Source organism: Saccopteryx leptura, chromosome 5, assembly GCF_036850995.1.
Source record: "Saccopteryx leptura isolate mSacLep1 chromosome 5, mSacLep1_pri_phased_curated, whole genome shotgun sequence".
Classification (NCBI taxonomy): Eukaryota; Metazoa; Chordata; class Mammalia; order Chiroptera; family Emballonuridae; genus Saccopteryx; species Saccopteryx leptura.
Genome location: NC_089507.1, coordinates 144,533,400 through 144,555,375, shown reverse-complemented (window position 1 = coordinate 144,555,375; position 21,976 = coordinate 144,533,400). Strand labels below are relative to the sequence as shown.

Here is a 21,976-nt window from a genome sequence, read left to right as displayed (position 1 = left end):
AATGATATTGAATGTGAACTGTCATTGAAAAATAAAAAATAATTAAAATAATGAAATGTAATAAAACAAGTACTTTTCACAAAAAAATAAAAAAGCAGCAACAGAAGCCCTGTATCCAATCACTGAACCAGACTTAGAAATAGGCCTGTGATAGCGTGACCAGGTAGTGGTGTAGTGGATGGAGCATCAGACTGGGACATGGAGGACCCAGGTTCAAAATCCCAAGGTCGCCAGCTTGAATGCAGGCTCATCTGGTTTGAGCAAGGCTCACCAGCTTGAACCCAAGGTTGCTGGCTTGAGCAAGGGGTCACTGGCTCAGCTAGACACCATGACCCCCATCAAGGCACATATGAGAAAGTAATCAATGAACTAAGGTGTCACAACAAAGAATTGATGCTTCTCATCTCTCTCCCTTCCTGTCTCTCTCTCTCTCTCTCTCTCACACACACACACAAAGCTGAACTTCAGAAATAGGCCTGTGATACTATGGCAGGCTTTTCCATTTGGGGAGAAATCTACATTAAAATAAAAACAGAAAAATAAAGCAAGAATTCCCCACAATCACATTATGTCAAAAAATCAGATTTTGGTAGTTCATTTTCTTTTTCAGTACTTTTCAGTGTGAAATTTTCATGTGCACACTTATGCCAGCTGCATTCTGACCTCCACTCTCTGCTGCGGCATGCCCACACCTCCAGTTCATTAGTTTGAGCTCTTCTCCATCCTGTCACTCTGTCCCCACCACTGGCGACACGTGGCAGACAGGCCACGCTCATATGAGGCAGGAACACACCACACGTGTCTCTGCCCCATGCTTCCTCCTGTTGACTACACTTTTCTCCTCGCAAACAGACACAGGTCCTGCTGACTCCTTTTCCCACTTTTTAAAAGTGTTCAAGTGTGGCCTACATACTAAACTGTACGTGCACAATGAGGCTTCAATGCCTGGGCAGTCACTTGCGTCCCAGGTGGGCATGGTGGCCAGGAGCACAGGCCTCCTTCTCCACGGACCTGCGAAGGAAGCCTCATCTGAGAAGTCTGGCTCCCAGTCCCTGCGTGACAAGTATGAGCGGACTCCTCCACGCAGACGCAGCAAATGACTGTGATGCACTTTCTGTGGACTCACCAAGGCACCTGAGAACTGCCACATGAAGTAAAATGTGGACACAGGCCAGGCAGGGTCTGGTGGGCTCTGAAAGTTCTGGTGTCGTCTGGGTTTTAGCCCAAAGCCACCCGTGGACCCTCGTTTTTAGTCCAGTTCAACACCGTTGTGCGGGGTCAACGCTGCTCCCTCTCAGTGTGGGCTGACATTCTAGTGATCGTATTTTCATTAAAAAAAATTGCCTTTGTGAAAATGTCACCGGATCTTACAACACCTTGCATTTTCTGTTGTTCTGCTGATCAGATAAGAGCCTGAGACACTGGCATTCTGCCCTCATTGAGGCAAACCGAGGACCAGATGATGCAAAATGTTTCCCCTTACTATTTGCACAGATGAAAGGTTTAGGTGTAAGTGCTTTTCCTGATCTTCTGTGTTACTGAGTCAACTGAGATGGATAAAAAAATGATCTATGGAGAATACAAATGTGCAAAATAACTTTTATTCTTTGGAAATGAACAATTCTGTAATAGCACACTTTTCCGTCACAAGCAGTTATATAACAGTGAAATTTAATAGAACTAGAGTGTCAGATTACTGTGTTGTATAAAATTAAATACTATTTTTTTGACAGTAGCTTTATTTTTATTTTTTTACAATATTTGTCACTGCACTAACAGATACAGAATGTTCTTTCTCCAAATTGAAAATAAACTCAAAACTATTTAAAGACTATGCTGTTAAAACAAGCTGTGACAGGCCCTAGGAGACATCTAACAGAAAGGTGGCTATGGAACCCACCAACAATTTCATTCAAGCTACATCACCTCATTGTTTAAATGTTTTAGTGATTATTGCTTTCCTTTAAATTTAAAATTTAGACCCTATTTCTATAGTAACAATATTCTCTCACCCAAAAGAACTCTAATGGCTGTCCCAGCCACAAATTCGCCCACAACCTGCACATTCCTTCTTTTCCCTGGGACAGGAGGGGCCAGCCATGGAGGTCGTGCTGAGCGTGTGACGGTGTCCTGGCCATGGTGTCCCCTCCTCCGGTCCCGGGGTCAACACCACTGGGAGTTTGGTCAGTCCTCAATGCTCACACAGGTTATACCCCTCACGGCTTCAGAAGTCCAGGAGGAGGTGAAGGGCTGTCACACTAACCTGGGCCCACCCAGGGACACTCTGTCCCTCTCTGTTCCACCCAACATCAGTGCACAAGTTCTGCTCAAATAGAACGGCCCCCCAGGACAGCAAAGGCTCAGTGATTTGGATGTCCTGGTCCTGCTCCAGAAACTTCCCTTCGGCGGTCCTCATCCTACAAGGTTTGCCCCCCGGGCTGTCCCCAAGGTGGCAGACCATGAGGGATCCCAGTGGGGTTCTGGGCACTCTTTGCAGATCAACCAGCCAACCCTGTGTGGCCAATTTCACGTCCAATGTGACTGGACCACCTGATGCCCAGATTGCTGGACAAACGTTATGTAACACAGACATCATCATGAGGTGAGATGGGTGAGATCATCTGAATTAGTGGACCAGCAAAGCCAAAGGCCCCATGGACAGAACAGACCGCGTCTTGTCTGGGGGAGGAGGCCTGTGGGGGGTATGCTGTCCCTCCAGCTGGCTCTAGCTGTCTGGACCTGGTCGTTGTTTCCAGCTGCACCTGTAGGCCCTGAGGGAGGGCTGTGCACATTTCAGCTCACTGTCCCTCCTTGTCACCCCCCTAGCAGGTGCTGGGCAAGTGGTGAGCTAATGAGTGAGCGACAGGTCGGAGGAGGTCTCGTAAGCAACTGGGGCCTTGTCTGACGGTGGTGTCTGCGATTTGAAGCTCATCCCGGCAGGCTCTTCATATTGGCAGCCGAGTGACAAAGTGGCGCTGGTGGCTGCAGGAACAAGAGGCAGGCATGACCAGAGGGTGCTCCTGTAACGTGGACAGAAGCTCCATCAGGCCCAGGTTGGGCCATCAAGAAGCAGTTGCTATGTCTACATTCCCAAAGTCAGCCAGCAGGTGGTGACATCTGCACACAACACGGAGGAAAGGTGCAGGAGCAAGAAGATGCTGTCCGCACAGCAGTCCCGGGGTTCCTTCAGCAGTCAGCTATGACTGTTGTCATCTCTCCTGGAACTTTAATTTACTGTCACAGAGTCCGTCCTCACACAGGGACCCAGCAATCCCCCCATAAAGAGCAAGGGCTGCTCAGTGGCCTTAGCGTGACCTCCAGGCTGCTCAGCTGATGCTGTCAGCCCCTCTGGACATGTACCGTGTCCCAGCTATGTGCATCAGGATTGGAGGGAAAGGAGGAATGACAGGACAAGGGAGAAAATTAAAGTTGGAGGAAAAGTGAGACGAGTATGGTGAAAATAACATTTCCCCATTGCTTTTGCTGGAAGAAAATGTTTATAGATGTGTCACGAATCCCCAGGAGGAGGCCGCAGGCAGGCTCACAGCAGAGAGGGGCCCATGGGGTGGTGAGGCTCCTCCACTGGAGCTTGTCCAGCTATGACACGGACCGGGCGCCTTTGTGTGGAGAAGTGTCAGTGGTGATATTTGAAACACACACTGTTCTGAAGTCATCACTGGCATGCCAGTCTGCCTCAATCAGGCATCGGAAACGTGCATCTGTTCTCCATCCGCTCACCATCTGTAACACACAGCAGACCTGACCCACGTCTGACTGTGACCCTTCCTTTAGCACGTCCTGCATGATGGAGGTGCCCAGATCAGCATTGTTTTCATACACACAGACCATCTCGAGATTAAACACATTCCCTCTTGTCACTCTGAGATGGGAGTTCCAGGCTCCAAGCCGGCCATGCTCCTCCAATCAGAGCTGGGAGCCGCACTGGCCACGCTGAGTCCACGCAGCTGGCAGCGGCCGCTACTCACAGAGGAGGATCTGGGATCCACAGGCCGAGTCCTGCAGGAGAGACGTGGGTGAGCACTGATGAACGGATCCCATGCAGGGTCCTCGGTCCATGCGTGGTGGCTGCTGCCAGCACTCATTCACTCTGCAAACAGAAGGCCTCCTAGGAGGGGGTCAGGAGGTCACAGGATTGGCCGATGACTTACATTTCAGATAGGCCCTAGCTGTCTAGAAGTGACTTTCTAACAGAACTACACTCAGGGTCTTATACAGAAGGTAAAAACAGTAAAAAAGTCAGTTTAGACTGATTTTTTCCCCACACTGAACATAATTATTTCATTTTTGATAAAAGCTGACATTTCCTCTCGTACACTCAAGGCATTTATTTGCACCCCTTCCACTCCGGCTGATGTGAACCCATCTGCACCTTCTTCCAAGTGGGTTACCATGGGGACACATCTCGGCTCTCTTGTACACACAGTGTGAGTGGCAGGCAAGGGGCGGGGGCTGTGCAGACAGAGGCACAGCATGACGAGTGCTGCACCTGCCTGGTCTTCAGAAATACCTGTGTGGAAACCTCAGTGGCACGAGAGGTGAGCCCACCTGCTCCGAGCCCCAGGCTGGGACACTGCACAGTGATGTGCTCGGGTCCTGGCGTTTCCCACATCCTGACGGGGAGCCTGCCTTCCCATTTTCGTCCACGATCAACAGCGAGGACGCAGAGTCACAGTGTGTCCTGTGGACAAGCACACACCTGTCATACTGTCAGCACTCGGGAGAACTCACAAGCACCCACTGCCCACCTGTGGCACTGCTGTGACAGTGAAACAGACGCTGTCTTCCGATGGCATTAGGAAAGCAGCCCTGAGGCCTCGGTGCCTCCTTGCAGAACATTCCCTAATGGTATAACCTCATCAAGTTCATCTACGGCCCAGCAGTCACCATCACTGCTCGGGTGCAGGAGGCGGGGGTAAACAGTCAGAACCCCCGTTGTGGCCCCTCAGCTACACGCAGCCCAATCACACTGCGCTCGCTCCAGGGCCTTTGGCCGGGAGAGAAATGAACAAACAGAACCAGTGACGGGAAGACACAGGAAACGCGGCTGCACAAGCCACCCGTCAATCAAATCCTCCTCAGTACGTTCTCGCCCACGCCCTGCACTCTACATGTGGATGGAAGTATCTGAGCTGCTTCACTGCCCGTCCTCTGGGGTTCTCTCTGCCCAGGGACCTCAAGGGCTGCATTACACCCCATTGAGTAGGTGTCCGTAAAACAGGAAAATCCACAATCCATTGAAAAGCACACCCTTGAACAACTAACGGGTCAAGGAAGTCTAAACAAAAATTAATAAATAAGTGGAGACAAGTGAAAATGAAAACAACACACAAAGTATGGGTGCAGCACAAAGCACGCACGAGAGGTAGGTTGGCAGCCACAGGCGCCTGCGTTAAAAATGGGGAAAGATCTCAAATGAGCGACCTGACATCACAACTGAAAGAATCAGAAAAGAAGGGCGAGCGGAGCCAAAGCCAGTGGAAGGACAGTGGGGGGGGGGACCATAGAGGACATGAGTGGACCAGAGACTAGGAGTGTGTTGGGGGGTGCTCACTCCTTCCTGGCCCCCCTCCTGCCTCTCAGTGCCCTTCCCACCCCGGCCCCGAGCTGCCTTTGTACATCCTAAGACCTTCTGTACAGTCTCCAGGAGCAAAGCACATGTCAGCTGACCGTCCTGAGCAAACCTGGTCCCTGGCCATCCACCTGGTCCCAGAGAGGCTGTGCTACCTGCAGACCAGGCTCTGGGCTGCTTCCCTGCTGTTTGGGACACACAGCCCTGGTAGCTGGCAGGGTCCCCAAATCTCAGGTCCCCACCGGCCAGGGGCTCCATAGAGGCTTTCCTGCCAGTGTTGGCCGAGAGTTCCTTCCCCATGGGACCCATCATGTGTCATCCTGTCCTCATGTCATTCCTTCTGGGATGTGAGTGACCTCAGCCTTGTGACCATCACTGTCTAGCATAGCACTCGACTCAGAGTAAGTTTCAGTATAAAAACTGTAAAAGAGGAATGGTGAGGACACAATGATGCTTGCACACAGGGAGCCGACGCACAGAATGACATCAGTTCACAAGCTCATTTTCAGTAGGAGTTGAATGCAGACACCTCCAAGCACGACTGTGAGCGTGTGTGTGTGTGTGTGTGTGTGTGTGTGAGTGTGTGTCACACACACAATGCTCAAAGTGTCCTGACAACGCTGGGACACCATGTCTGGCTGCATGTTACGGTGCCCCCCTGGGGAGAAGTGTTTGATGTCAGTGGCAGAGAGCACTGCCCTCGGACAGAACGAGAGCCAAATGGGCCAGGACCTAGCACTCTGACTCCCGTGTCCACCCAGCATGGACCTGCACCTCCCACACCCAGATGCAGAAGTGTCAAGTGACATCCGGCATGTGAACCCTTTCTTGTGATTCGCATCTCCCTGTTCTGGCCCATTTGAGCTGACTTGAGTGTTAACTCTCTAAGGCTTTGGGGGTACATATATTTTAGGGGTACATATACTTTGTGGCTGCCAAGTACTGACCATACACTGCTTTTCTGACTGTTTTAAGCACTCAGAGCTGGTCTCAAGGCTGCAGGAGATGGAGGCCACCCCAGTCTTCCCCAGCTGCACACGAGAGCCTAAGGAAACGCTCCCCTGCCTCCTCCTCAGCCCCCACCTGGATCCCCAATTCTCGGAGGAGACACGGGGATGTGGGGACAGCAGCAGCCACTGCTCGGGCTCAGAGGCAGATCCTGCTGACCAGGCATCTCTGATGACACAGGCCTTCTGCAGGGGTGTTCTCATGTCTCACTGGGGATGCTCAGGGCCTGTTGAAAGCATCAGGTATGGAGTGCCGGGTAGGAGGGACCGCATGCCAGCAGCTCAGCTTGTTGATCTCACCAAAGTGAGAGTGGTGTTTTAGTTTGTGAAAGTGACCAGCTTTGTCAACTTCAGCCAAGTTTATGATCAGGTGGACAGGACAGGCTCCGACACCTCCCTCCCAGGTCCTCAGAATAAAATAAAAGGCTGTGACTGACGAGACCCTTGTTAGACCACAATGGTCTCATAGCTGGGAGGACAAGCTAGAGAGAGCCTCAGGGCAACTCATCAGGAGGAGTAAGGGACAGTGTCGCCAGGACAAGGACATGGGCACCACAGCGACCTCAAGCAGTGAGCATGGTCTGCTGTCCAGTGCTGGGGTGGAGTGGCCCTGCTGGGGTCAGAGCAGGCATCCTGCCGACTGGGCAAAGGGACAGGCTGGAGGGAGCGGGTCCCCAGTGAGCCCTGCAGTCAGGGGTGGAGGGGAGAAGCCAGATGGGTGAAGCAAGGACCTGGTGTTTTGTGCTCTTGTTATTCTGACTATTTACCATTTAAAATACACCGCTGCCCACTAGACAACCAGACAACAGTAGGGAGTTTGATTCTAAAAGCTGGGAGTGAAGACACAGCAGCCAGGGGTGAAGACGGAGGCCACACGCCTGGCCCAAAAAGGCCCCAAGGTCCTCACACCCTGGTCCCCCCCCCCGCAGGACCCGGAACACCCAGATCTGGCCCCTGGGGGCCTCACCTGCAGTGCTGTTTTAACCCGAAGGTGAATTTCCCAGTTTCCCAGGAGTGAGGACAGGTCTCAGTGAGGCAGGAGGTTTACCTGTGGCTACGTGCTTCCCTGAGGAACCTGTGTGAGTCTGGGCTCTAAGCGGATGCCTCAGTACAATCACTGTTGGTCACCACAGGTCCCCGTCCTGACCCTGCACTTCGCCCTGACCCACGGTGTGCGAGTGACTGCTCCACCCTCATTACCTGATGCAGAATGAAGGACCAGAACATCCAGGATTGTCACCAGCCCCCCCATGGGGATGGGAAGGGGGACTCACCACCTGCAAATCACCATCCAAGTGAGACCTGCCAGGCCACAGATCAGCAAGGCGCCCAACGCGATGGACAGCAAGGATGCCTTCGGGAGCCTCCCGGAGTCTGGAGTGAGAATGAGCCATTAGCAAGCATGGCAGGCCAAGGGCAGTGGTCAGTGTGCCCAACCCTTATCCTGGGTCTGACCCTGAGCCCATGCTGATCCACGCAGGGCTGCCCAGGTTCAACAGCATGGCCCACCCGGAAGCAGCGTTTCCACATACACGGTCCCTGAGTGTGAAGGTGAGGGAACAGTTTACAGACAGAAGAAACCTGTGCCCTTTTCTAGGGGACGTCTCGGCCCTCCCTGCAGGAACACGGAACACTCTTCCACCTGATCTGGGGACACTGTGGGGTCCGCTGCAGTCCTCAGACCCTGAGGACCCAGAAAAGTGTGGGTGCACAGCAGGCTGTGACTGGGGACCAAAGGGAGGAAAAGCCAGTGGCCAATGTGACGGAGAATTTACCCCCTTCGTGCCTCTGTGCTCTGCAGACCTCAGGGGGAGGTTAAAAGGGTTCAGTAAAGTGCCGTGTTTATGTGTGGGAGGTGCTTAAAGCCTGCAGAGCAGCCGTGGGGATAGTTGGCAGGTCTCTCCACTATGGGTATGAGCGCTCATTCTAGAAAGAAACTGGGCACAGTTGGCAGAAATCGAGTAAAAGAGATCCAGGTTGGAGGGCATGAGTGGTCCTGGGAGCCGTGGGTTCTCAGTGACATGTCCTCTGGATGCCTCTCCCACATCAGACTATCCAGGAACACAGGGTAGACTCGGGGCATCTCCAGCTCCATCGGTTCCACTGTCCACATGAGAAAAGGCCATCTGGGGCAGCAGGCTTGGCTCATGACCCCTCTGGCGACAGTCCATCACTGGCTTTTCTGCGGTGTTGGATCTCGTGCACCTGTGGGTGCTCACGTCAGGTTTGCTGGCATCATGGGGCCCAGCAGGTACAGGAAGCTGTGAGAACCAGGTTCACGCCTGCTGCTCACCAGACTCCGATTCTGTGCGCTGCAGTGGCAGATATCGTGCACAGTCTGGATTGCGTGGATGATGCTTGGAGACGGTCAGCACAGCAGGTCAGTCACTCAGCCTATTCTAGCAAGAACACTGCTCCCGCAGCCAGCCCCATCCTCCACTGCTCTCCCTCCACGGGGCCCTCACTCTGCCTGCTGGCTCTGAGTCCCACTGTTCTACTGGATTTGAAATTGAGCCAAGTTCTGCACGGAGGCCTCCGCCCCCACTGCAGTGTGCATCTCCATTGCAACCAGTATTTGCACAGCACTTTTCTTTCACAGGAGATGGAAGCCAAGCTAGGAACCCTAGATCTGTGAGAATGGCCATGCCTGAGCTAGTCACAGGGCCTCTCTGCTCTGTGCATGGGACTGAGCATCATGCTCAGCTCAAAAACATAAGTCCTGGGGCAGGAGACCACCGACAGTCCGGACCAGTGCCCAGCACTGAGCATTGTGAGTGTCCACACAACAGCTTTGTGTCTTGTGGCCCCATCTCAACTTCAGTAGTAACTGGACGGTTTCCTGCTCCCTCCCAGTGTTGCAGGAGACCACCGACAGTCCGGACCAGTGCCCAGCACTGAGCATTGTGAGTGTCCACACAACAGCTTTGTGTCTTGTGGCCCCATCTCAACTTCAGTAGTAACTGGACGGTTTCCTGCTCCCTCCCAGTGTTGGAGAATGTAGCAGAGTGGACGCACAGATGTCACCAGTTCCCAACAGTCACCTCTAAGTGTGTAACACCCCCCCTCCCGGTGAGGGCAGGAAAGAAGTGTGATCTCACCTACACAGGTCCTTCCATCTTCTCCTAACACGTACGGGTCCGTGCACACACACTGGAAGCCACCCATGGTGTTCCTGCACCGGGCTGATGTGTGGCAGGGCGGGTCCATCATGTCTTCACACTCATTAACGTCTACACGAACACGCAGAGATCAGGCCCCGGCCACAGCCTACCCTCAACCTCAGTCTAAGCTTCCACACAGGTGGAGGCCCTTTCCCCACAGAGACCAGCTGCTCCCATGCTGTCCCCATCCAGGAAGCAGGAGAACTTCATCCTCCATTGCTGAGAATCTGAGGACCCCTGAGGACCCTCCCACTGACTCAGATCCTCAGAGGAGCACTGATCTTCAGACTCAGGGGTCAGCGCCACCTGTGGTTACTTTCCAAACTCCTGCCGGTCCTCTGGAACTAATACCCCACTCCCACCCCAGCTTGATTTTTCTCACTTACCAATGGGCATCTCATGGACTATGGAGAGCAGCTGAGAATCTGAAGGGGGGCTGGGCATACTGGCTCTTGACATACTGTCACCAGTGAAAACATCACTGCTAGTGACACCAACAGCAGGCATTTCAGGGACGGGAGCCATGGAGCCCCAGGCGCAGAGCGAATAGGGAAGCAGAGCTTTTGTTACTTGTCTTTCTACACAGAAGTTGGGAAGAGTCTTATCCATGGTCAACCCTTGGGACGTCCATCTGCACCCAAAGCGCAGATGAGGAGGATCCAGGAGCAGGAGGAAGCAGCTGGGCTTGTCACCACAGCATGAAGATCCATGTCTCTGCCCCTGAGAGCTACAACTACCCCGGGGCAGGTGGGACAGTGGGCACAGGGCAGGCCGTTCTGCTGTGGACAGACCTGTACAGGCTGGACCCCTCTTCTCTAGTCCTGCACCTCACTTCCCTTGCCAGGCCCCTCGTGCCAATGTCCCTGTGGCTGCCATGACAAGTGCCACAGATTGGCTCAAAACAAGTTTCTGTCACAGTTCTGAGGCCAAAGGACAGGGCCACACTGGCTCTGAGGGCTCTCGTCCAGCATCTGGTGGGGGCTCACGCTCTCAGCGTCCCTTGGCTTGTAGCTGCATCTCCCCCACGCCTGTCCCTGTGTCCCTTCTCTTCTTATAAGGACACTGGATCAGTGCTCACCGTAACAGCCTCATTTTAACTTGATGACAGCTGCAAAGGCCCCATTTCCTTATAAGATCACATTCTTTGGGTGCGAGGACTTCAACATACCTCTGGGGGGGACAAATTCACCCCACTTGACTCTAGCTGTGAACAACTTCTTCTAATCAGAAGCCCAAACCAGGAAGGTAAAAGCTGGTCTCCTGCCTCAGTAGTGACACTGAGGAACCTGTGTCACACCCACCCTGGCGGATGACAATGCTCCTTACAAAGGAGAGGAGGTCTCAGGCCTGCATGTCCCCAGACTCCTGGGTCAGTCTGCACAGAGGCCAGGGCCCCGCTCACAGCCCAGGTTACCCATTCTCCTGCATCAAGCACCTCCAGTCAGCACACGCTGGCCGAGTGCCCATTCCCCTGAGCACGTTTCTGCTTATTGCACATCTCTCCCTAAGCTGAGGGGGGAACATCTGCACTCATTTGTTAAGTAACCTCTTGGCAATAAGTAGACCAAAAAGTTGTGGACACGTCTCCAACTTGAATTCACCGCTCTGAAGTTCCCAAAAGTCACTGTTAGGATGTATTTGCAAGTTTTTTATCCTGTCTGGTTTTCATGTGGATTTGAGGGGACAAGTAGGATTGAGTAGAGAAGACAATGACAAATGTCACTCAATTTCATGTATTATTTCAATTGGACCACACCCCTCTCTGCCAACTACAGATGGGTGGCGAGCTGACTTGGCTAGAGACTGGCTAGAGCTCTCGGGCTCAGATCAGGCACCTCAGAAGTGACTTGCTCCCTCTTGGCTACATATACGTCCATTTCCCCCTGGAATTCTTTTTTCTTTTTTAATTAATTATTATTATTTTATTTTTTGAGAGAGGAACAGGAACTTCGAGCTGCTCCTTTGGGGCATTCCTCATCCACTGTTTCCTCCTGTGGAAACACTTCTGTCTTGTTTCTTTAGAGAAATTGGCTTGACAACATTTTTACTATAACCTTCGCCACAGTGACTCACTGCCTGTCACTTTTCTCTCCTATGTTATCCTGTCGGGCACGCTGGATGTGACTGTCTTGACGCTTCCTTATCAAGAAAGGTGTCCACTTGGAGACATGGCCAGCTAAGGAAAGAATCCTTGATTTCTAAGCCAGAACCGTCCCTGGGAAGATCATGGTGCTATGGTGCTCCAAAGCACCTTTGGGTGAATGCTATTTATTTTCAGTTAATATTTGAACAATGCAGCTTTCGGGATCAAGTTGTTAAGACACCCAATGACGCAACTGACCTTGACAAACAGGGGGCCTGAAGTCCCAGCCTTGAGGGGTGCACGTGAGCTGCTCCCGCCCGTGGAGCGCAAACCCATGACGACAGGAATACACCAGCACCGGTCTATCCGAGTGGCCGCAGAGCACAAAGTCCCCATTCTCCACTCTCTGGGGGAAGGCACATGTGTCGCCTGGGTGGGGTAAGAGGGAAGGACAGTCATCGCCTTCCTTTAGGCCGGCTCCCACCCTCGGCGCTCCCCCAGGGGTCCAGTCCCAAGTGCCATCCTCTGTGGCACGGCACCGGACAGAGCAGCATCCCCGCGTGTGCACGGATCCCCCTCCACGCAGCGCCGCCAGCTGGGGGTCAGTCACATCCTCCATGCCTCCCCTCTTCGTGTGTCTCCGCTGGGTTCAGCTCCACGTGCCACCCCCACAAACCACTCTGAACGGTGACAGTCCCTGGTCCCTCCCCATCCGTGGGCCCTTCCTGTCACAGCACCGCCCTTGCCCCGTCCCGTCCCACCCCTCGGCTGCGTCTCAGCCTGTGCTCCGCGGGCAGGCCCTCCCGTCCTGGACGGACAGACGGATGCCCTCACCCGGGGCTGCCGCCTGGGCTCTGGGCATGAAGTGCACCCCGCACTGGAGACACCGACAGGCATGGCTCAGATCGACACCTGTCCCGGGACCTCGCAGCGGCTTCTCCGGGTCCCTGTGCCTGCGCTACCCCAGCCACGTGCCCTCCCAGTGGCCGACAGCTCCCGTGCCATGCCCCCCCCACACACACACATGGAAAAACGCCCCGCGCAGCGTCTCGTCACCACAGCAGCCTAGTGTCACGAGCCGAGGCCTGGCGCTACCCGGCCCGGCTGCTCTGCGTCTCGCCGCCCCCGCCTCGCCTCCTCTCGGCCCCTGGACCGGCCTCCAGGAATCCGTGGGCACTTGGCTCGCTCAGCCTCCCCAGGGCGCGGTGCAACGGTCATGGAGTCTCCGCTCTCGAGCCCACCCAGCGCAACCCGTGTCCTTCCCACTGTGTCCCCATGGGCCGCACACACGGGACAGGCCGTACCCACCGTCACTCACTGGTTGTCTCTCTTCCATTTTCAGTGTAAGCACTGCCTAGTCCTGAGTTTGTTGTGCGTGCGTGCGTGCGTGCGTGCGTCGTACTTGCGTACGTGCGTCAATACTCCCAGAGCCGCACCTGCTGCACAGGATCCGGCAGTGGGCAGAACGTCTCTGCAACAGCGTGAGACCTGAGTGGTTCCCGCCCTGCGCAAGGCAGAACTGTGGCGCGCTTGCACTCTGTGCTGCCGGCACATGTAGCGCAGGTACTGAGGCCAGACCAGCTGCTCTAGTCCCGCTCTCTTATTAGATGGGGAATCTGGTGGCCGGAACCTTAAAATGGAAATCTCGGCTTGGTTGACCTGACCCCCGAGTGGCCTGCAGGTTCCGGGCCCGTCTGACCCCCTGCCTGACCCCTCCTGGAGCCTTCTTCCCGGACCTGCGTGTCGGTCCTGCAACCTGGTCTTGACCCGGTGTCACCCAGGCTCCTGCGTTCCTGCCGGGCCGGTCATGCAGGGACGTGCGCACCTACCTCTGTGGGCACCAGCCCCCGTGGGCATCGGGAGGGCAGCAGGTGGACCCGGGCCAAGCTGAGCCCAGTGCGGGGCTGGGGCCGTGGCTGCGCACACCCACCCTGACCGTGCCTTCCGGCGGGGTGCCCTGGCCAGGAACAGCCCTCCTCCCATGCCCAGGGGGAGTCTGGACCTAACTGAGGAGCAGGCTCGCCCTCCTGTTCTTTCCTCCCCACGTGCTCCTGTAAAACCGCTTTTCTGAGCAGTCGCTTGTCCGCGGTGGAGCCTGGGGTGGTGGAGCCTGAAACGGTTACCTTGGGGACCCGCCTCCCTCCAGGCTTCCAGGTTCAGGCCCGGGATATCTGCGCACGGCTGGAAGTCCTGCGGGAACGTGGCCACGCGAAAGGCGTCCGCGGGCACACGCGGGAGGCCGGTGTTGTCGCAGAGGAGGCGCGATACGGAGTGCTGCTCCAGCTCCCGCCTCTGCGCCTCCGTGAACACGCCGCCGTGCTCCCACCAGAACCTGCACGGGAGAGACAACAGCAGGCCGGTGACCGGCGTCCTGGAAACCCCACGAGGTTAAGGACCATGTGGCTTTGAGACGGCGTCCAGTTCTCTCCCCCAGTAATTCTTAACCGGCAGACATGCTGCACCTCGGAAATAAGTGGTGAACTTGTAGAAGGTGGGGGAGGCTTGGGGGAAGGCTAGTGTGCTCTCATGAGAGAATGTCGATATTCTGTTTTAAACAAGTCTGACTTAGGCACAGAGACTACAGAAAGGTGTGTAGGAATTGTTAAAGGAGAGCGTTTTTCCATTCCTGTCTGTGTTCTTCTCCTAATTAGTGCTGAGCTGCAGCTTGAAGACCCAGGGACAGGAAGCTGGCTGCTCTCTCACTGGGTCCCCCTTCCCTCATGCTGGTGGAGGTTGATGGCTGAGAAAACAGAGGGTCACATTTACATGCCCCTGACTGCATCCCTGGACCTGTCCTCGGTGCCCATGCAGCTGCTACAGTGTCCACAGCACCCACAGATGGGGTCAGACATCTGAGGGCGGGTGGAGTTTCAGGGTTGTCTGAAACACCATGTGTTCTTCACATGGCGCCTGCTTGTTCACGGGGTCACGGGATGTGGGAAAGGCAACGAGAGCTCACGGGCACAAGTGCTCAGACCGTGGATGTGCTTTGTGTTGATCTCATTGTTACAAGAACCCAGTTTTACAGGTGGGAGAACTAACCTGCCCAGGGCCACACACAGGCTGAGCTGTGCACCGTGTCGGCCCCCAGGTCTGGGTGACTTCAAAAGGACCATCTGGAACAGCCCACAGATGTGACTGGTCACCGATACCTACCGGTCTCCATCCCGTAGGGCCTTCATCTGCCTCCCAATGATGCATGCAAACAGGGGGCCCGTTCGAGCGCCCGGGAGGAAGTCCTCAGCTAGGCCGCCCAGCCAGACGTCGATGTTATCAGGGTGCTTGTACAAGTCTATTATCTGGTCTGCGACGCTCCTATTGGCAATAGCGCGGCTCAGGTCCGCCCGGGTGTGCAGCCTGGGCAAGCCGCAGAACTCCCGCCAGTCGTTGTAACCTGCATGGGACACAGGGCCGTGGGCTCTGGCGGGTCCCAGTGCTTACCCATCCCCCTCACGGACGATGTGTCCACTGAAAGTGTGCCTGGCCCACAGCCTGTGCCCATAGGTCCAACTGCAGAGGAAAGTGTGCATACCCCCTGCTGCACAGACATGCTGGAATATTCCAGATGTTAGCCTTTGCTGTTGAGTCTGCTCAGAAACAAGCTGGGGTGTGCGACAGCGTGGTGGCCAACACCCCCGTGGGGACGACACCATTGCCCATCTACATGGACTCTGTCTCTCCGGAGCCGCATACATGGCCTCGCCTGCCTGCTCAGCTCATCGTACTCCAGAGTGGCAGGGACAGGGATGGCAGCGGGCAGCTTCCCCTCCCCCCCCCACACACACACAGAAAGGCATGGTAACAGCTACATGAGTCTAACGCTGTCTTGTCCCCCTTGCCCAGGGCCACCTCAGCCTGTGGGGTGGGAACGTCTCCTTTCCTCTTCCTCCTTCAACATGGATGCTCACTACCCCAAACCCCCTGCTTCTCCTTGTCCAGTGTCCTCTGGATACAACCCATGTGTCCTTGACCCTGGGCAGGGTCGCCTCTTCCTCAAGGGGATGTGACCGCCTGCCCTTGCACCCACCCGGAGTCTAATCCGGCTCTGCCACGGTTCCTCCTTAGTCTCCTGGCTTGTGGTTCCACCCCCTGTGCTTCTCCCACTGAGCCTGTGTCACGTCTTTTTCCCTGGGGCCTCATGCAGGATAGATACTCCGCAAGGGTCTGAGTATTGACATCTGAACAGGACATGCATTTAGACTGATGGGGTCTGCAGGACACTGAGCCCTTTGTGACACAGAATGGGCGGGAGGAACACGGAATGCCTCCTGTTCACAAGAGACACAGCGCTGTGGGGGCTGTGATACCGGAGCCAACACCGGGCACACCAGCACGAACAAACCCTTCAAATTCCCTAGGAGACAGGAACCGATGGTACCTCATCAAAACCCAAAATATTAAGTGAACCAACGTTCTTCAACTGAGGGGGGGGGGTGTTTCTATAGTAATTCAGAAATTATATTAAATTGTTTTAAATAGTAAAAAGTAATAATAACATTTGTGTACCTGTGGCAGATTACCACCTTACGTTTTACATAGAAAAAGAAATTAGAGAAACTGTCCTTCATTGCTCTAAGTCAAGAGAAGCCCCCCTGTCCTCCCCAGCTTGGGGTGGGGGGTCTGGGAATCTGACAGAGAGAGGGTAGAAGGCACCAGAGCTCCCTGGACCTCAGAGCACGGAGGGTAAGACGTCAGAAGTGCCTGTCGGCACGGGCCAGAGGGGGGAGGGACTGGAACAGACATTTGGAGGATGTAGATGGTTATTTCATGGTCCTTGCAAAGTAAACGATTTCACAGTAGAGCGGAGGCCCCATCACGTTGTCGAGTCATCGTGCAAGTCTTTCTCAGGAGGGTTCTGATACAACAGAGCCTCAGGTCTAACCAAGTGTCCGTTGCACATGCGTTCCCCTGCAGTGGCCACACCCCTCCCCTCTTTGGAACTGAACATTGGGGTGTTGTCTGAAGTCTATGCTTCAGTCTCCTTAGTAGTGTTACTAAATGATTATAAGTAATTCAACCCCAAAAGGCTGAGGGGGGTGTAAGTACTGACACCTGTGAGGGGTGAGGGTGGCCCCACAACAGGTTTGGGAGGGCCCAGGCAGCAGGACTGGCTGCTGGTGTGGGTCTACGCAAGCCACACACCTCAGCGGGACCCCTGCATCAGCAGGAAGAGACAACAGATGGTCTCTGTCCTGGAGGCGTCACCAGGCACAGAGAGGTCAGCCATATAGCTGATCTCCACGAGCCTGAGGGGGTGATGGCCACAATGGGCAAGGGGTCAGGGTCAGCCTGGGGAGGGGGGGCAAGTGTGGATGGGACAGCTGAGCAGGGGCTGAGGTCAGAGTAGACATGAGTAAGGAGTGCTCTGATGGGCCCAGGACACCCAGCCTCCCTCTTCTGGACATACCCTTCCCCACCACGTGGGCTCCTTCCTCCCAGCTGTGGCCGGGGCCTCCAGGAAGCCCCATTGGCTAAGAAAGCTGGGTGCCTCTTCAATGGAACAGACGAGAGACCTTTTCAAGTCTGTTTCTTGGATGTTGACAATAGATTTGCACAAACATCCTACTTTAGATCGGACTCTGGAAGAGCAGGCCTCTCACTTAGTGGCTCCTCCAGGTCAGGGGCAGTGGGTGTGGGGAAGGGCAGGGGCTGACCTGGCAGGCCGTGGTCCCGGCCTCGCTGCAGGTTCAATGACGCCAGGTCGAAGGTCCCCGAGCTGGACAGCACAAAGAGTCGCTCGGTCAGCTCCTCGTTCATCAGCTGGCCCTGCACCTGCAGCTTGGCTGGCCGGGCAAGGAGGCCCCGCAAGACGGGGTCCACACCACCTGGAAGACACGCCAGAGAGGGGCCCGGGTTTCTCCCCATTCTGCAGAGACAGTGACACCTCGGACTGTAAACTGTGCTTATCCTTAACAAAGGTCTTGTGAGCTCGCTATTCACTTTCTGTGGCTCCAAGCTTTCGAGCACCCTCAGGATGCTGCCCATGGGTGACTAGCTCCTGCCTGGGCCCCGAGGGGACCAGCCATGGGTGTGGGGAGGTCAAGTGTTAGGTCCAAGGGGACCCAGACATGGTGCCCCTCAGACACTCAAGTTATTTGTTTTTCTACAGTGAAAACATTACAGTCAAAGGCAGCACTTGCTGGATTCTAATGTCAGTAATAGGGGACTTGGCTTGGCTAAGGGGCCATGGGGTATCCAGAGACCCTGCTCCCTTCACCTCTAATGTGCCAGCCTTCTCCCCGGGACCCTGTGGGACACGGACCAGACCACCCACCAGAGCACGCTCAGCTCCTCCACCTGTCACATGGAGCTTCCTGGTGATCACAGTACAGGACAGAACTCACACAGGGCTTTGGCCTCTGTGGGTGGCCTGGTGGCCCTGGCTGACCCCTGGCCTCTCTCCTTCCTACAAGGTGTTTGTGAAAGTTTCCAGGGAGACAAAGTAGGTGCAGTGACTTCTTCTACTCCACCCCCTACAGCCACTTAGAGCCAAGAGCCTCTGGAGGCAGGACAGGAGCTTCCAGACAGACAGAGAATGTGGAGAAGGGGAGAAAGGAGGGATCAGGGGTGTGTGGAAATAGCCCTTCAAACCCTCACCTGAGAGTTGACATGGTTTTCTAAACTACTCACGTCCAGCATCGTGACCTGAAGTCGTACAGTGCTGAGCAGGGCCATCGGACACAACGTGTAGTGACACATGGCATCGTTTATCTCAGTATAAATTAAAATTTCTTTTCAGTATTTTTGAAATCACGGGTAGGGAGTAAACCTGGGCCTGGGATACTCTGAGCTATGAATTCCAAAGAACTCCGGGGACCAGAGAGGAGCGTGTTGGAAAGACAGCTCTGATCACACGAATTTTCTCCACAAACACGGATGCCTGGAGAGGACCCAGACAACTGCCTGCGTGAGCAGTGTGGCTCGCTGCCCTTGAGGGGCTGCGGCAAATGTCTCAGATGAGGAGGGCGGCCAAGGGCCGGGACGCACCTTCCCTGAGGAGCCTCCAGGGGCTGAAGAAGGTGTCGCGCAGCAGCAGCGGGGACGGGTTCTCCTGGAAGCTGGCATCCAGCCGCCTGACCAGCGGGTGGACTGTGGTGTGGCCAAAGCGGAAGGCAGCTGTGGAAAACACGTTGGACACCGTGGGGTTCACAGAAGAGTCATAGCCCTTGTAGGGGCCCACGTGCTGCTCAAAGGCCTCAGGGCCCAGGATCTTGGGGACGTAATCCCGTAGGGTGATGACCTACGAGAGAGGAAACAGGTGAGTGAGCCTCTGAGCAGGGAGCCACGGTGGCAGAGCCCATGCCGACCCAGGGTCAGGGGCGGGGGGCGTCCTCCTGCATATCCCGGGGGCTCAGAACTGCCTCAAGGTAGGGCGCAGGTGAGCAGGTGAGCAACATCAATCATTCCAGACAGTCTCAGAGCTCCCACATTCATGGGCTGGACAGGGCAGGTCAAAGATGCCTCCAACACCCTTCCAGGGTGGAGCAGGATGGGCTGGGCCAGTCAAGCTTGGCCACAGCTCTGAGGACGGGCTAAGAAGGCTGCCACTGCCACTAGGCTCCTTGCACAAACGTGAAAACATTTCTGTACAGACCACCTTCTGCCCTCACACCTTCACCTGTGAGCTTGGCATTAACACCTGAACCTACAGCATTAAGGAATCCTGGACCAGAGGCTCAGGGTTCAGACCGACATGAGCTCTCTTCCCAGCGGCTCAGCTCTGTGGCCCTGGGAGGTGTGGTCATTCTTTCTGGGCCCGTGTCCTTATCCGCAAAAGCCTCTTCCACAGAGTTTGTGCAAGAATAAAAAACGCACACGGCTTTGTGTGAAGTGTGTTAACTACTACATCTGGATATAAAATAGGGTAGGCGTATATTTTACACAGTAGATTGATGCCTGGTGGACAACTCCGTCCCCTCAAGTTTAAAATGAAATGGAGTTAAATATGATGTCTCATCCAGCTGCTTGTTCATACATCAACATTCAAGCAGAGACTAAGAGTCTGTGTAATTTCTGGCTTCTCTTCCTCAGCTACATGTGAGTTTCCCATAGGAGCCGCAGAAACACGGTGATGATGCCGGTCAGGGTTTCGGGAACTGAACTTGTGCCGTGCGTTTGCAGAAGAGTCTGTATTCCTACTCTCTGTCCCTCCCTGCAAGGCACATGGTATCCTCTAAGATGAGAGGACAGAGCACCTCTTGTGGTCAATGACGAGAGGGGACGGGCCAGGGGCCTCTCACTCCTGGGACCAGGTCTCAGTTACACAGCTTCCTGTCCTGCAACAAAAGCCTCAATTCAAACTTCGCAGAAAAGGTTTGTTTTTGTCTGTCTGTTTTTGGATAATCACAAACGTGCCCTGGACTCAGCGGACGGACTCAGATCTAGTGCCCGCAGGTGCCTGGCAGTGCTGGCAGCTCCTGTCCTGTGAAAGCACAACTCCCAATCCTTGAGCTCTCAGGAATAACTCACAGATGAATGCAGCCCGCGCCTCCCCCATGGCGGGTCACGGTGTGACCTCTGAGGCTGGGCTCTGGCAGAACTTGTCCCGGACTCTGCTTTTAGGTTTTACAGTATTTGTTTCAGAATCAAATAGTCTTGGTATTTCAAGACAATATATTGGTCAATAACTTCATCTGATGTATATATATATTAATAGGAATGATTCCACCACAGAACACAGGGCCTCACATTTCAGGGACCCGTTCAGGAGAGCAAGCTGTTAACATTTTCAGATTGTTCAAACAAAACAAAATAAAACATAGTATTTGCATAATTGACATGTGTCCTTCTGAATGGTAGAAGCGTTTTCTGATGTGATGTGGTGCTTTTGCAAGAGCATGGGTGCCGTCCTCATTGGCGGGAGGACAGAGTCCCAGGGCGTCTATGCAGCTTCCCCTTGGAGCCCCACAGACACATGGCAGCCCCGCCTGGGGTTCCCAGCTGATGAATGAGGCGCGCCCATGCTCCTGACCTGCACTCGGAGCAGTTATGACTTCATCGTGCAGAAGCTGCCCCTGGACCTCAGATACAAATTCAGGGCCACCAACGTGTCCAGTGAGCATGGCCTCCCACTCACATCCTCCTTCAGTCTCTTCTCCCCTCAGCAGAAGAGACAGAGATACCTGTCAGTCCAGGGACTGGGAGCAGGACGAGGAACAGGGAGCCTGCAGCCACCACCGTGCAAACCAGCCAATGTTATCGAGAAAGGACTGACAGCCACTCTCCTCCCTTGATGGATGGATTCCACTGACACAGGAGGTGACACAATGTCTGACCAGAGACTTGATTTTTACTGACAGCGGGGACGAGCTTCCTGGTCACATGACCCTGCTGTTGTCCAAGTCAGCTTAAATGTCCCCTCGCAGATTTTTAAGTGTTGTCCTCCCATTTACTTGACCATCCTGCTGTCCACACCGGTCAGCGAGGGTACAGTTCAATGAGGGAGAGTGCTCCATGTTCATGCAATGTCAGGCTCTGTGTATCCGGCTCCCGTTGCTGTTCCAGCCCCTGCACTTCTCACACCAGTACACACACTCACACTCGCACGTGCCACACACACACACACCATTGGCAGAGAAAAATTCCGGGATGTCTTACACTAAACCATCACAGGGGAGGGTGGGGAGAACAGACAAAGGAATCATAGCAGCTGGTCCCTGGCCAGCCTGAGACTTCACCTGTGATCCCCGGATGCAGCATTGAAAATCATCATCATGAGTGAGGAAAGAATTAAGCTTCTTTTTTTTTTTTTTTTTTTTTTTTTTTTTGTATTTTTCTAAAGTGAGAAGCAGGGAGGCAGAGAGACAGACTTCCGCATGCACCTGACAGGGTTCCACCCAGCATGCCCACCAGGGGCGATGCTCTGCCCATCTGAGGCATTGCTCTGCTGCAACTGGAGCCATCCTAGCACCTGAGGTAGAGGCCATGGAACTGTCCTCAGCACCTGGGCCAACTTTGCTCCAATGGAGCCCTGGCTGCGGGAGGGGAAGAGAGAGATAGAGAGGAAGGAGAGGGGGAAGGGTGGAGAAGCAGATGGTGCTTCTCCTGTGTGCCCTGGCTGGGAATTGAACCCTGGACTTCCACACACCAGGCTGATGCTCTACTACTGAGCCAACCAGCCAGGGCCAAGAATTAA

General features: G+C 54.5%; 1 protein-coding gene across 1 annotated transcript in view; it reads right to left on the bottom strand.

Annotated features, from left to right (window-relative positions):
* Positions 1-3,461: 3,461 nt before the first annotated feature.
* TPO (thyroid peroxidase) overlaps positions 3,462-21,976 on the bottom strand; it is a 33,461-nt gene continuing 14,946 nt past the window's right edge. Inside the window, exons 9-16 of the mRNA XM_066384947.1 lie at positions 18,829-19,081; positions 17,496-17,666; positions 14,998-15,235; positions 13,965-14,173; positions 12,100-12,270; positions 9,696-9,827; positions 7,872-7,971; positions 3,462-4,017 (exon numbers count right to left, since the gene is read on the bottom strand). Of these exons, the coding sequence (XP_066241044.1) occupies positions 3,876-4,017; positions 7,872-7,971; positions 9,696-9,827; positions 12,100-12,270; positions 13,965-14,173; positions 14,998-15,235; positions 17,496-17,666; positions 18,829-19,081 (1,416 nt within the window). The 3' untranslated portion in view covers positions 3,462-3,875. The remainder of the gene's footprint in view (positions 4,018-7,871; positions 7,972-9,695; positions 9,828-12,099; positions 12,271-13,964; positions 14,174-14,997; positions 15,236-17,495; positions 17,667-18,828; positions 19,082-21,976) is intronic.